This window comes from Centruroides vittatus, unplaced genomic scaffold, assembly GCF_030686945.1.
Source record: "Centruroides vittatus isolate TY-2023 unplaced genomic scaffold, ASM3068694v2 contig_628, whole genome shotgun sequence".
Taxonomy (NCBI): Eukaryota; Metazoa; Arthropoda; class Arachnida; order Scorpiones; family Buthidae; genus Centruroides; species Centruroides vittatus.
Genome location: NW_027122385.1, coordinates 4,924,959 through 4,940,741, shown reverse-complemented (window position 1 = coordinate 4,940,741; position 15,783 = coordinate 4,924,959). Strand labels below are relative to the sequence as shown.

The window sequence follows — 15,783 nt, the reverse complement described above, 5'->3', positions numbered from 1 at the left end:
AGTTATGAAAGTCAATGGACTCTGCTCCATTCAACAAGACAATCAGGAGAAGACACCGATTATGCAACATAAAAATTTGAGGAACTTCTCACGTACTAGCAATCCTCTCCTTTATATTTTTGATTGTTTACTGGTTGTAGGATTGTCATGCAAAAAAAATTTGCAGATTAGACGCAACTATCATGAAAAGACGAAATGTCTGAGTGTACAGGAACCTAAAGCATCGTAATATTTGAAAACCCTCTAATATCGTGTATATTGGATTTGATGTTATCTCGACTTTGTGTTGAGAAAATAAAAACCTACAGATTGTTCTTTTGTCTCAGAGTTGTATCCTTGGCCCAGTTCTCATATCTAGTTATGGTCTTGTTCAAAAAATCCAGATCAGTATTGGTACATTCCAACATGTCATGAGCAATGTGCAGATGATTTACCTTCTGATTGTGATTGAGGAGCTTTGGAATAAATTTTGTCACAACTCAATGCATGCCAAGATTGTCAATCACAATAGCTTGCACTGCACCATACCCACTAAATACCCACTTCATTTGCGATCTCTGAGTTTTACTCTATGATCTTCCATCATCAACCACTGCACTTTTTCAATTGTTTCTGGATTTTTGCTGGATGAAGATCTATCAGGACATTTTGTTGTTTTGAACTGATGTTCAGCCTTCTTTGAAATGATGATACCACTCTTCAATCTGTGTAGCACTCATACATTCCTTACTAAAAGTTCTCTTTATTTTCTCAATTGTCTCTGATTACCCAATTTTTCAATCTGAATATCGGTTTATTTAATACGTACTCACTTTTTGAACCTTTGTATCTGGTACTTCTTTACTGTCCAGAAAACAAACGTTTTCGGCCTCACTCGAGGTCTGCTTCAGGTTAAAAGAACACAAGAACAAAAGAAAACTGGCTTTCCAATTATTTGAATTATTCTTTGAGGAATGTTTAGCTTTAAAATATATTCAAACATAATTTTCAAATATGTGCGTGCGCTACATAGTGTTGTCGTCTTCTTGTTCTTTCCATACGAAACGCCATGCGTATGAAAGTGCGTTGCCGTCTTTAGAGTTTATACATTTCCCTGCACGGCCGGCCCTGTATATTTCAAGGGCTTCAAGGGCCCTGATGTCTTTCGTCTGAAAAGCTCTATTTATCAATCTGGCATTGGATAGGTCCGCGTGAATTTCTGGATCGGTGGCGTAGGTGGATAAGGCGGTGGTGTAACGAGCATGGTTTATATCGTATCTCTGCTCCTTGAGCCTCTGTTGGATGGAATGTTTAGTGGAGCCAATGTATACTAATTCACGCCATCTTCGTGCTCCAGGTGTATACAGTATTCCAGTGAGGGATGACAGATTTAGGCGTGAATTAGTATACATTGGCTCCACTACGTTTGTTCCTCAAGATTGTTCAAGAACCTCGAGTGAGGCCGAAAACGTTTGTTTTCTGGACAGTAAAGAAGTACCGGATACAAAGGTTCAAAAAGTGAGTACGTATGTCTCTGATTGTACATTACAAAATTTCTGATAAAATTGAATGCAAATTCTTTGTTGAACACGTTTTGTTATTTTCATTTAATCACTAACGCAACAATTACAATGTAAACATTTAACTATCGTGGCTATCTGACAGTGACTGCAGGGTAGAATAGGCTTGCCAAAATTCACACATGCAGTAGAATCCAAGTCACATGATGACATAGTTTCCTCCTTCAACTTTGCAAATATTTACAAAGAAAAAAAAAGGTCCAATTCTTTTGATCAGACTTTGTATGTGTATTCATTAGTCTTCTCATTTCATCTAACACTTAAGTATCGTCAACATTTCAACACTTCTGAACTGAAGAAATATATGTATATAATAACTTACCATACCTTTATCTTTGGCTAATGGTTTAAATAATCAAAACATTTTTGACCTCTTAAAGGTTATCTTCAATGTTTTCTAGATCCAATGTTTTCTGTCCTTTTTACACAGAAAGAACATCAGCTGTGGAATAAATGTTATTTTGGATTTTAAAAAATATCATGAAACATTCTTCAAACAAAATTCTTAAAAATTTAAAATATGGAACATTCCATAAATGGAAATAGAAAAACAAAAACATTTCAAAGCCTAGATCTCAACTAAATATCCATTCTGTAGAATTTTAAACATGCATAGGTAGAAAGCCATTTTAGTAAACAATGAGATGGATGAAATAAACAGAAATAGAAAAAGAACTACAAACAATTCAAAAATTCAACACATCATCTTCATATCCAGCAAAATAATTTCACTCAAAACTTTGCAAACTTTTTTTGATTTAATTGATAGGTCTTCATCAGGCCATAACTTGCATAAGAACAGATTTGGATGTGGAATATTCAAAATAGAACACTTTTAAACAGCATTCAATATGATGATAGTTTTCATTAATTCAAATATTGATAGAACACTTTAAAAGGCATTCATTATAAATAAAAATACTAACAAATTTAAATATTCAAACCATATTCCACTCCACATAAACACTATCCTAAACTGGATTATGTAATATAAGAACACTTCAAAACCATAATTTAGTTAAAAGAACAAAAAGTTTTCAACCTTTGTAAAGGCCATCCTCAGGTTCTACTAGTAGAACAGGAGACACCAGGGAATATCAGGACTCAATTACTAAAAACAGAAGCTACAGTCTTGGCCTTCTATGCATTGAATGGAGTTCATTTTGATAGAGTTCATCTTCTACGTCAAAATGCATTACCATTGCATCTAAAAAATATCTTGAGATTATTGAGATATATGGTGCTATCTCTAGAGGAACAGCTATCAATAGCAGGGACACAGCTCCTATGTCGCATGCCTGGAGAGCAGTATTTGAACACATTTATAAATTGTGTTGAGTTTTATAAGCACTTAGTATATTTATGATTTTTTGTTATCTATAGTTACTTAATTTTTTTTGTTTATGTTATTTTTCTTCCATTTTCATTTTTATTTACAATATATTACTATGCTCCTGTGCATGCAAACTTCTTATGCAATGAACATTTTAAAATAGATCTTGTTGTTTGATTTTCCGTTCTACCAGTACAACCTGAGGATGGCCTTTACAAAGATTGAAAATGTTTGTTTTTTGTTCTTTTAACTGAATTATGGTTTTGAAGTGTTCTCACATTCCACTCTTATATCCAAACAACATACATACAGTAAATACAAATATAAAGCAACACAGAGATAATATAATACAAATATAAAGCAACACAGAGATAATATAATACAAATAATAAGTTTAAATATGTATATTATGGGCCAAAATACTAACATAACAGTTTCTCACATAGGTCCTATAAATAGGGGCATATATCCACAGTAGGGGTGATTTGTTTTATCAGTAATTAACCTTGATGGCAAGCATATCACTCTTTGTCATAATATTTCACCATCAAAAGTGTGTGTCCATGTTTCTTTGTTTCTTTCTGCTTTGTATTGAGAGAAGCAGCATGATTCTCAAAGATGATGGCAGTATTGGGCAGCTTTACTTTCTTGAAACTCTCGTATCTTCTAAGAGTGTCCCCTGCTAGTTTCCCATCAGTTGGTGATTGGCTGAAGGTTGTCAGTCATGATTAGTAGGCGAGTTTGACTGTAGTTAACAATCTGTAGGAGATTGGCAATTTCTGAAACTAGGACTATGTCCCTCTATTGAGGGACCCAGTATTCGTTGGCAGAATTCTTATGCATTGCTGATTCTCCAATTTTAATGTCTCTTGATGTCAAGGAGAATCAATCATAAATGGAGTTAGGAACAAGATGTTATGCTGATGTGCACATTCCTAACTGGTTCATTTGTATCCAGTTATGACAGTCTAATATGTCTAGCTTGTCCACACTAGAAATAAATCAGAATGCAATCAGGAATGTGTCAAACATCAGTGTGTCTCATTCCAGTATTTGTGTAATTACATATTGTCAGGGGCTCTATAAGTCCACTTCCATTTGAAGAGATATTTCTGGCCTTTCCATGACTGTAATGATCACCTTGGGTCTAACAAAAGGAAGAATGACACATAAGATACATCAGCACCAATAAAGAAGATGGACTCATGAACATGGATCAACTCTGTTATCTGCTATCCTCAATTTGATGACAAATAGTAATAAAAGCAGCCATTGTAGTAATGTCTACGATGATAAGAACATTAAATAAGTCCTCCTCTACTCCTTTCATCAAATGATCAAGTTTATTGTCATTAAGCATGTTTGAATTACTTGGTGACATAGGGCAAACACATCTTGAATGTAAGACTTTGGGCTCAACAATCTAATGAGACTACTAAGTCTTACATTCAAGATGTATTTGCCCTATGTCACCAAGTAATTACATTGTTGAGTCCAATCTTTTACATATTTTCTGTTATGTATATTTTCTCACACAGTTCTGAAGGCCTCACAAAAGGAATCTGAAAAAGTTGTCCAGTTATTGATTTGGACCTCATTGTTATTAAATCATTGACAAGAAATATCAAGTAGAAAAAATAAATGGTGTTCAGCATCATCTCCATGATCCATTTTGTTGTAAAGCAATGTGTTTGTACTTATTCAGCCATTGATGAGTGTCTTCAAAGGTTCTCTGTATAATTATGGTACTTACACTACAGGACTAACAGCTTGTAGTCGCAAACTGTTGGCTGAATCAAATACATGCTGTATTTTGATAGAAATGGTAGCCATTCTATTCTATCCGGGATTAGATCAGTTTGAATGCTGAAATGCAGACAATAGTTCAAATTTTATGTTAACTCTCACCATCAATGACTAGTCAATACCTCTTTGGATACTGCACTTGTATTAAATAACCTCACCATGTAGAAACCTTAAAATGCAATAATGTTTTAATTTTCAAATATTATTGACCTTCTTTAGGATAAAATGGTGATTGAACAACAGTTTTCATTTGAAATGAATGGAACATAAATGTATTTCTGATGAATATAATTTAAATATTACATATATTAGTCAGAAATATGTTTATGTTCCATTCATTTTGAACAAAAACTGTCATTCGATTACCATTTTATCCTGAAGGAGATTGATAAAAAAGATCAAAAATGCTCAAAAATTAAAAATATCACTGCATTTTAAGATTTCTGTTGTGGTGTGATTAGTCCATATTAATTCCACAACTGTCCTTTCTATGGGAGAGATAGCCTTCTGGTAGAAGGATACCTGTCCCACAAATCTAACACTGCCATCAAAATGTCACAAAGAAAAAGGAATGAAGACAATGGTTTCTTCATGCACAGTTTATCTTAGTGAAGATAATTTAAAAATAAACAAAAAGAGGTTAAAACTTTTGAAATAAATACAGAAACACTAAAAGAAACATTCAAACAAAAGTCTCAGTCCAGAAATCAAATGCTGATTTGAGTTATTCTGAAACAGCATGCAGAATTTTAGAATGCACAATTTTGTGGTAGCAATATTTTCTTTTTATTTATTTAACTATGTTTCAAGATTTTATTAAGTAAAAATTAAAAACTATGTGGAATTTTTAAATAATGTAGATTTTATATAAAAATAAAATATTGATGATATCATATAATATTTGATACAGACTACTATTCAGATACAGATTCAATACTATATTTTTGAATTTTTGTAAAATTGTAAAAATGTAAATATTATTAAATATTTTTATAGGTTGGGGAGATGCAAGACCTATTCCGGTATTTCCTTGGCATTCTCTTGTGCCATTTCTTACTACACATCCATCACCACCTAATAGTGCACCTCCAACAATCAGTTCTATTCCAGAGCAAATACCTCCACCACAGCCAGAAGCTATGGGAGAAGAATTAGGTATGTATTTTGAAGAAGATTTTTGAAACATTAAATAATTTTAAAATGTATTAAAATTAATTTATAATGTAATTGATATTTTTAATTTTTAGTCATTTTGTAATTAAAACATGATTTCTTTCAAGTTTCCTGATCCTAAGTCTAAGTCTTTCTTATAAAATTAAACATTTCCAGCTTTATATGACTCCAGTTTGTTTTAATGTTATTTTTCAATGGAGTTGTTGCTTTTTTATAAGTGATTAAGAAATAATTAATTGTCACTTCAATACTCATTGTAAAATAAAAATATAAAGATTTTTTAAAAAATCAATAGGGTTAGTCTTATTTCACCCACTTTAGAATTTTGCTGTCACTCATAGCATTATCACTGTAAACTTCACAAATCTGATGGTGAATTTCCGCTGCTGCCAAGTTTCTTGCACTCAAGAACCAAATAACAGATCATATCTCACAGTCAGCAGGTGACTCAATTTTCTTAAACATTATAAACTTTTACAGCTCAGCACACAGACAGACGATACAGCTGCAAATGGTGTCTAAACGCACACAAAGCATGCTCGGAGCAGACGCACATATGCACTGCCGCAATTGCGCGTCATTCTCACTCTCATTCACAAATGGACCTTATTTAAAAATAGCCCTCGAATAAGTAAATATTTTGCAATGCAAAATCCAGCTGTTGAAAACAAATATTCATAATTATTCACTGAATATGATCACTTCTAACTAAAACACAAAGATATATTTAACCGGTCATTATACTCTAGTAATTTATTGTATATAATGTACATTTTTGAGCTAATGAGAGTTGCATCAAAAATGTCTTATACAGAGTTGATGCAACTCTCATTAGCTCAAAAATGTTCTTATATATAAACAATGTTGAAGATTTGCACTTTTTAATATAAAAAAAATAAACAAATAATAGTAAAAAGTGGGAAAATATTAAGCATTTTTAAGTTATTTTTGAAATTTTGTGGTACTTCATGAGAAGTTTGCATCACACTAGTTTGGAAAAACTGTTCAATAATGTGACCAACAAACACATGGCCTGGTATGTTGGGATAATATTCAACTACTGGAGGCACTCTTAAATGTCTTCAAACATGACTCATCTTATTTTTTGCCATTTTAGTCTAGTACCTTCAGCACGATGTCAAAAAAATGATAGAAGGACTAGACCACACTACTAAGGAATATTTCAGATGAAAATCATTGATAGCAATATGCAATAGAAATGGCAATATTTCATCCTGGACAGTATGGCGAAACATCAGGGCATCTAGAAAATGGTTGACTGACAATGACATTGTGATTAATTGATTAATCACAATGTTTAGAAGATTGATTAATGACATTGTGGCCTTAAGGGCAGATAAATCAAAACAAATCATGCTTATGAAAAAGGAATCATACTGCAATGCCATAACACAGTATATTTCAGACACAAAATGCACAATAGCACCATATGGTTTCCTTGAAAAAATATCTGTCAAGGTGTTGAGATCTCCAACACTCCCCTCGCTAATACTTTGAATCTCTCAGCAACTAGAGTCATGGTGCCAACACTCCCTCGAGTATTTGCATTTGCAAAAACCCATAAAAATAGCCGACAGTTATGTGGGATAGTGGATAAAACTACTACTCCCACTATTAAAATGGAGAAACTACTTAACAAATACATCACTAGCAATCTTGAGGAACATTCGTACACCATCACTAATCCAGAACAGGTACTTCAAAAATTATGGGATCTCGACAATTCAATGGTGGCCTATTTCACAATATTGATTATGAGGCATTGTTCCCATCTATAAAACTGAAACCCTGTTTCTGTGAGCTGAGAGATTTTCTTCTGGAAAAAGTGGAGGGTGCTTATAAGTATCTCCCTGGTATGTTAGATCTTAATGCACTTGATAGTGCATCGTCCTTCTTTGAATACGATGTCACCTACCTACAGATGAGGGGTGTACCTATGCCATATTACCTAAATTTCATGAGGACATAGCATTATATGTCAGATACATTGATGACATTCTCATAATATAGAACAAAGTACCCAACCTGGACTCAGTACTTAGGTATTTCGATGTTAACCCCTATGGTCTGTCGTTAAAATTGAACAAGAGAGTCATACAACAGTATATTTTTTGGATATTAACATCAATATGAAGCACGATCATCTGTCCACATGTGTTTTCCATAAGAAGTCATATACATCTATTTATATCTAACCATTCACATGACTCTTATTGTTACAAATTCTCTGCTTTTCGATATTTGGTAAAAAGGACCCACACACATTGTCAAATAAGGAGAACAGAACTATTCTACAAGAAGAATGAATGAAAGTTATTACATACAATGAAACACTTTCTAATATATATATATATTCTCGCCATGAGGATGAAGGAACATGAATATTACATAAGAATAAAGCTGACAACCATGGCATTAGCGACATATGCCGATAGTGAGGAAGTCTGAGTTGAACTACAAAACACAAAATTGGTACACAGAGTGTCGGATAAGGCACAACTCAAATACCTCAAAACACTTGAGATCTATTGTGCAATTAAACAGGGAGTCTCTATTAACTTCAAGGAAATGGACATGCTATCCACAGCATGGCGCACCATTTTTGAACTAGATTCTGCCGACATAAACTCTCATTAACAAAAATTTAAACTACAGAGGATAATTAAATCATAGGAATTAATGTGAAATTAATTGATTATTTATTCGTTTATCGTTTAAATAATATACATATATTGAAATTTTATCCTGAACATATAAATTTTAACATAAGGTATTCGAATTGTGTAATCAGTCCAAACTTTTAAAAAATATTCTATTTTCGTTGGCCATTTGTTCAATAATGTATATACCTGAGGATGTCTATTTTACATAGATGAAAATGTTCGTAAATTTTTCTTTTTTCTTGTTATTTGCTGGTGTTGGTTTTATGAGTGATGTGTATGTTATGGACAAAGTGATTAATCGGGCATTATGAATAATGACCAAAAAGGGCGCGCAGTGTGATAAATATTGATTCATTTATCAAATTGACCGGTCATTATGAATATTGCTACCACCTAGTCGGGCAAAGTGATGATAATACGTTGAGGAGTGATCATCCGACATATGCTAGCCAATCAGCACTCAGTTGCGTGTGTGTATCATGTTTAGTACCGAATTTTAAATTTGATTTAAAAAAACTCCACTTATTTTATTTAGAAATATTTATTTTTTGTGAATTATTTCAAAGTACTATTAACTGATATTCTTCCGGTAAGTTAGAAGTAACTTCTATTTTTGACTCTCACTTTTTCTATCATTAACAAATACGCTGATTTTGTAAAAATTTAATTGTTTTCACCTTTTTCTGCTATTAACTCGTTTAATCGGTTGTTCATGTCACTTAATGATTCCTCCATGATCGTTACTTTTGTCAAAGAAAAAAGATTAACTACTGGTCACATAAATTTAAAATTCGGTACTAAATGCAATACGCATACGCAACTAAGATGTTGATCAGAACTAAGTTCTACTAAATGCAATACGCAACTAAGATGACCAATCAGAACTAAGTTCCGATTGGCTAGCGTATGTCGGATGATCACTCCTCAACTTGTTATTATCACTTTGCCCGACTAGGTGGTAGCAGTATTTGTAATGACCGGTCAATTTGATAAATTTTTGAAATTTATTACAATGCCCAATTTTGTTGGTCATTATTCATAATGCCCGTATTAATCACTTTGTCCATAACATATATATTTACACAAAACCAGTTGTTTAGATCTATTAGTGTGAATTGGTTTATTAAAAGTGTGTGCACAATGAATTTCAATATCAAAAACAATGAATTGTTAACATAGCAATTTTCTTGTCTTAGTGAAGATATATTCTTTTTCAAAAAACATCAAATACTATCACATTATTCCATCTTTAAATTTAAAAGTCTAGTTAAAAACTGAAGTTGTAAAAATTGTTTATGAAGTTGTAATTGTATTTAGACCTATATTTAATCATCTATTTAAAATTAAATATAACATAAATGTATAAAAATAAGTATAGCATCATTAAAAATTATGTAGATGCTGAGGATGGTGATGATGATGATGTGTTTGAAGCATCAGCAGATACAGTGCCACTCTTAACGGCACAGTCAAAAAGAAGAGCACAGTCACTTGGAGCAATGCCAAAAGAAGAACCAAAGAGTCCCAAAAAGGTATTTATTTTTTTATAATAATTATATTTATGATTTTGTTTTTGTATATTCAAAGCACAATATTATGCTGAGACAGTTTCCGTTTAAACTACCTAGGACAGGGATGGCAAACCTATGGCACACAAGCCCAAAGTGGCACGTATAAAGAAATCATCTGGCACGTAACATATCATACGATTTCAATTGATCATCTGTCTTTTTCAATCATCTTTTTTTCAATAAGCTTTTTGTACATTTATTCTAATTAAAGCATATTCGTTTAATTTCTTTAAATATTGTTATTCGAAGTCTAAAACTTTGGCACACATAAACATCTTTAAAGCTAAGTGTACTTACTATATGGCACGCAGGCTCAGAAAGGTTTGCCACTCCTGACCTAGGACAATGTCTTATGCTATAAAATGTTTGCATTCATTTTATATAATGAATTAATGAATTATTACATTATTGATAAAGTCTAATTTTTTATGAATTAACTAGTTTGATTACTTTAATAGTAAGACTGTTTTTTAAAAATAAATTTTAATGTGTATTGATGCATATAATGTTATACCCTCATATATGAATAATAAAAGGCCTTATCAGACTTAATTTTTTTTAAAATTTAATTTAATTTATAATTAAAAATCAAAATTTCTTTATCATTTATTTAATTATTAATTTTTAAACTGTTGTTATCCATTCAAAAATAGTTAAATACAGTGATTCTAGTTGATGTTACATTGTTTCAAAGCTGTGTTTAATTGACATAATGGTTGTTGTTTATAAGTCATAATTTTTATTTGTCATACATTAATTTAATAAAATTGGTTAACTGTGTTCAAATTGTATTGAATTCTAATAGACAACCAAAAAGTATTTTTTTTATGGGTTTTATCAAAATTTTAGACCCTTTATCAGTTACTAAATTATACAGATTAAGTTGGAGAAGTCATAATTTTTATTGAAACTATGCATCAATATATTAAATGTTTAAAAACTATATCATGCAAACCAAAAAAATTATTAACGTTTCTATATATTGCTATTGTTATTGGTATATTGATGTCTGAACTTTGATGTATTATTTAAACAAATATATTTATTTGATGTTAATGCATATTAATGCATGAAGACATTTGTTATTCAAGAGTTAGTCATAATTTGCACTGGATATTGGTTGAAGTGAGTCTTATTTTATACTAAGGTTAATGCATTTAATGCCATATGTTGCAGTTATGCAACAAACCCAGCAATTCAACCAGGTCATGTGTTGCAGAAATGCAACACATATACATTGAAACCTGAGCTGTGTTACTTTGGATCAACACATTAGCCATATAAATATAATGGAAATAGTTAAAACATGGCCTTTAGAAATGGAAATTGCACTTGTCCTAGTAAATCTTTTTATGATAGAATACTTTTAGGAATTTAATTTTTTTTCTGATAAAAGATGAAAAATGAGCAAAATTTGCCTTTTCTAATGTTCTCACATAATGAATGTGAATAAGTACAATATCATGAAAATATAAAACACAAAAACAAATATTCAAGAAACTTTATTTTTTTTATCAGTGAACATAAACAGTAAAAGAACACTAGGTATGTAATTTAGTGATTATTCTGTTTCTCTTGGATTTGATGATATCTGTCCATTTATGCAATCTTGAATGTGGTAGTTTTGTTGAGTTTAAAAACTGATGAGCATACTAGATGGCATATTAAGATTAGAAAAAATATCATTCAGACCATATGTTGCAATTTTGCAACATGCCTAAAAATTGAGAAAAAAAAAATGTTTTTTAATAATGTAGATAAAATTATATTAAATATCCATCATGTTTGGGCTATATTGTTCATAAAAAGGCTGTGTGATAATCTTTGCCCCACTATTGTGGTGTTTAATATGTTAAACAAAAAGAATTCACAGCTTTTTGTGTTGAAAAGAAAAAAATAGTGTTTAACAAAGAAAATCATAAATGTTTTTTGTTTTTTTTTTGCTTTTTTTTCATATTTATTAATGAGCTACTTCAGATACAATCAAAAAATATTTGAAAGAACAAGAAAATGTTTTACATTCTTGAACTTTTGGAATTTATATTTTTTTCTTATTTTTATGCATTCTTTTGCTAGTTAAACATTTATTATTGAATTAATTTATATAAATTAATTTAGTTTTCCTCAATTATAATATATATATTATAATTGCATTCAAAAATTTTGTGCTGTCACTGCACAGAATAACATATAAGTTTTCCCAATAGTAAACTACTGTAATCCGACAAGAATGGTGTTTTCAATAAAGACTGGTTCTTGCTCTAATTATTAAGATGCATTAATATTTCTTATTGAATAAAAACATTAATGAAAAACATTTAATACAGCCTGGATAAGCATGGACATCAGAAACAAATCAAATGTAAAACATCAATATAGAAAATATTCATGTTTTTATTGGGGTAAACAAATAGATGATCATGCTGTTTTATTTTTCATAGTGGTTATAATAATATAGAAATATATTTAGGAAAATAAATTTTATGCTTACCAATATATGCACAATTATATATCTACAAATTCAAACTTATTAATTAACTATATATATATATTATATATATATATATATATATATGTGTATAGTTAAAAGTATATGTATTAAAATATTAAATTAATTAATTTAGTTTTTGCACAGTAAATAAATACTTTTACGATAATATTTGTATAGTTCTCACTTAATGATATTATGCATGCAATTAAACTTCATATAAAATTAATTAATTTATAATTCCATTTAAATTATCTTTAAGTAATTGAAAATTGTATTTGGAAGCAGTTGAAATTTTCAATAAAATTTTATCAATGATAAAGCTGAACCAATAAATCACTATCTTGTTGTCTAGTTTTTTTTTCCAGTTTCTGTAATAAGTTTTCATTTGCATGTATATTAAAATAAATAAGTTTTTATTTATTTATTTTGTTAGGAAGTGTATGCATTTGTGTGTATATATATATTTGTTTTCTTTAAACTTTGCAGGCAAAAGAAAAAGATCACATTCGCCGTCCAATGAATGCATTCATGATATTCAGCAAGCGTCACAGAGCTTTGGTTCATCAGCGACACCCGAATCAAGATAATAGGACAGTCAGCAAAATATTAGGAGAATGGTGGTATTCTTTAAATCCTGTAGAAAAACAAAAATATCACCAGTTAGCATTTCAGGTAGAATATATTTTCTTCTTTACAATGTAATAAAATTAAAATAAAATATAGTATTTTTAGCTATAAATATAGCATTGGTCGTGTGGTTCATTAATCTTTTAATTGTTTAAAAATGTTTAAAAGAAATAGAATATCTAAAAAATGTAATCTTTCTGTTTATAATATATTGAATAAATTATATTTACAGGATGATTATAATTATATAGTAGGTGTTCACAGCTCTCGGTAGAAAGAACTATTGGGCAAATCTCAATCAAATTTGATACACATACTGTCCTGATTATGTGGCTTTAGTTTTAAGAAAAATAATTTTACTTTAAAATTTAGCTGTTAGGGTTAAATGTGACCCTCCTGTGGTGCATTAAGGTTTTTCCTTAAGTGTATTTTATGTAAAATTTTCAGGAGTTAAGAAACAAAGTAAAAGTTTTATTTCAGTTCTACATTCTACAGATGTGTAATATAGAACTGAAATCCCCATATCTTTGACAATGGAGGTCAAAGTATGGGATGATGGACACAAAGATTCCTTCATCTCCATGTCTCCATGCTTTAAAACCTGCATTTGCTGGACAGTGGAACATGACAGACTGTGCAGAGTTGTTACATTTGTTGTGTTGCATAAAATTGTGTGAAATTCTGTCTTACAAGACAGAATTTCACACAAATTTGTAAGACAGGTTGAGAACATTTCTTTGATAAACATGGCTTTTTAAGTAGCCTCATAAACAAAAGTCATAGGGGTTCATATTTGATGATAGTGGTGGCCTTGATGTTGAAAATGATCAGTTAATCATATTCTCTTGTGAAAAATGTTGCAGTAAGTTACATGTTGCTTACACATTTATGTCACTATGTGAAGGTGCATTAAGATTGTGCTTAAAGATTGTGGTGTCCAGACAGTTTCTCTTCTCCATACTAGAATAACATTTCATGATTCATTTTACTATCAAAATTTTTTAGAAAACATATGTAATATGTACATTAAGTGAGACAGCAACACCAAATTTTACCCTAGCAGTTTATTTTTGAGATAAAATTTTTTTCCCCAATAAGCAAAATTGCATCCTCAAACAGTATGTATACCAAATTTGGTTGAGATTTACTCGCTAGGTATTTCTACAGAGAGTTCTGAACACCTATGCTTTAATTAGGATCACCATGTATTAAAAATATAAAAAATAATCATAAATAAAATGATTTTATATATTTTGTTAACTAATTATTTTCAATTTATGTTACAATTCTGTGATTTTTTTTTCTGGCTGTTTAATCATGTAGAATCACAAATATCATAAACCAAACTTTTTATTGGTTTCATTACAATTTTTTTTTAATAACAAGTCAATTTAATCAAAATAAATTGAATTATTTGTTAACTAAGAATTATTCTAGAAAATGTAAAGATGATTATTCTATCTATCAAATTTTTGTATGAAGTTTTTCTTGTAGTTAATTTAAAGAAAATAATTAATAGTTAATTAGAATTGCATTATTATACTTGCTTTTAGAAAAAGTGTATGTAAACATCATTTTTACTGGAATTTGTTGCTTGATTGCCGTTTTGAAAAAAAAATGAATTTTTCAATCATAAAAAAAGTAATACATCACTCCATTGTGACTCACATGCTGAAAGAACTATCAAATTATTGAATTTGTTATCTGTAAAAAATGAAAGGCAAGTGAGATGATTGAAGTGATAAATATCTTGTTAACATCAATGATTAACATTTGGCAACTAGATAAAAAATAAAGAACAGTCAACACTTTCTGCTGACTGAAAATAAACAAAACCAAGAATAAAAGAACACAAGAAAATTGGATGATGATAAAACAATGTTCATGATCATTATGCACTAAGACACTGAACTATGATAAAGTAAGATTGGAAATAATATAGAGAAGAAAAACTTTATTTAGATTGTTGCCGAATTGTGAAGATTTCTCATTTTCAACTCTTGATGAGTTTCAGAATAGCACTTATTGTGAGAATATTTACAGATTTTTGTTACATAAATAAAATATTTGCATGTTAAAAATGTAGTAATGTTTAATGTGATGTTAAGTTCTGTGAATTAATAGAGAAATAAAAAAATTTTTGTATGGAACAATGTATTCAGAGTTTTATCAATGATATGATTAACTGTGAATATATTCTACTAACTATTAAATTCATAATTATCAACAGGATGATTGACTTCTCTAACTTATATAGCATTGTTAAGTCAGGATAATATGTTTTTGTAGACCCAAATGTCTCATCATCAGATTGAATGTTGTTTTTATTAAGAAAAAAAAAAAACAAACATAAACTGATTTGATTGAAGAATGCTTTTTATATTATTTTATATCAGTTTCTAAATACATTTTTTTAAGAATTTAGAGTGGAAAACACTTTTTATTTGAATTAATTTATGGATATTTTCATGGTCACTATTTTTTTTTATAAAGAGAGAGTTTTATCTGATGATGACACAATTATGCTTTGAAAATCCTT

At 30.0% G+C, this 15,783-nt stretch overlaps 1 protein-coding gene across 3 annotated transcripts in view; it reads left to right on the top strand.

Moving 5' to 3' along the window:
• Window positions 1–15,783, top strand: part of cic (Putative transcription factor capicua) — a 123,070-nt gene that overhangs the window by 50,252 nt on the left and 57,035 nt on the right. For all 3 annotated transcript variants that reach the window (XM_067275597.1, XM_067275595.1, XM_067275596.1), the window contains exons 3-5: window positions 5,695–5,853; window positions 9,954–10,087; window positions 13,104–13,289. In XM_067275597.1, the coding sequence (XP_067131698.1) occupies window positions 5,695–5,853; window positions 9,954–10,087; window positions 13,104–13,289 (479 nt within the window). The remainder of the gene's footprint in view (window positions 1–5,694; window positions 5,854–9,953; window positions 10,088–13,103; window positions 13,290–15,783) is intronic.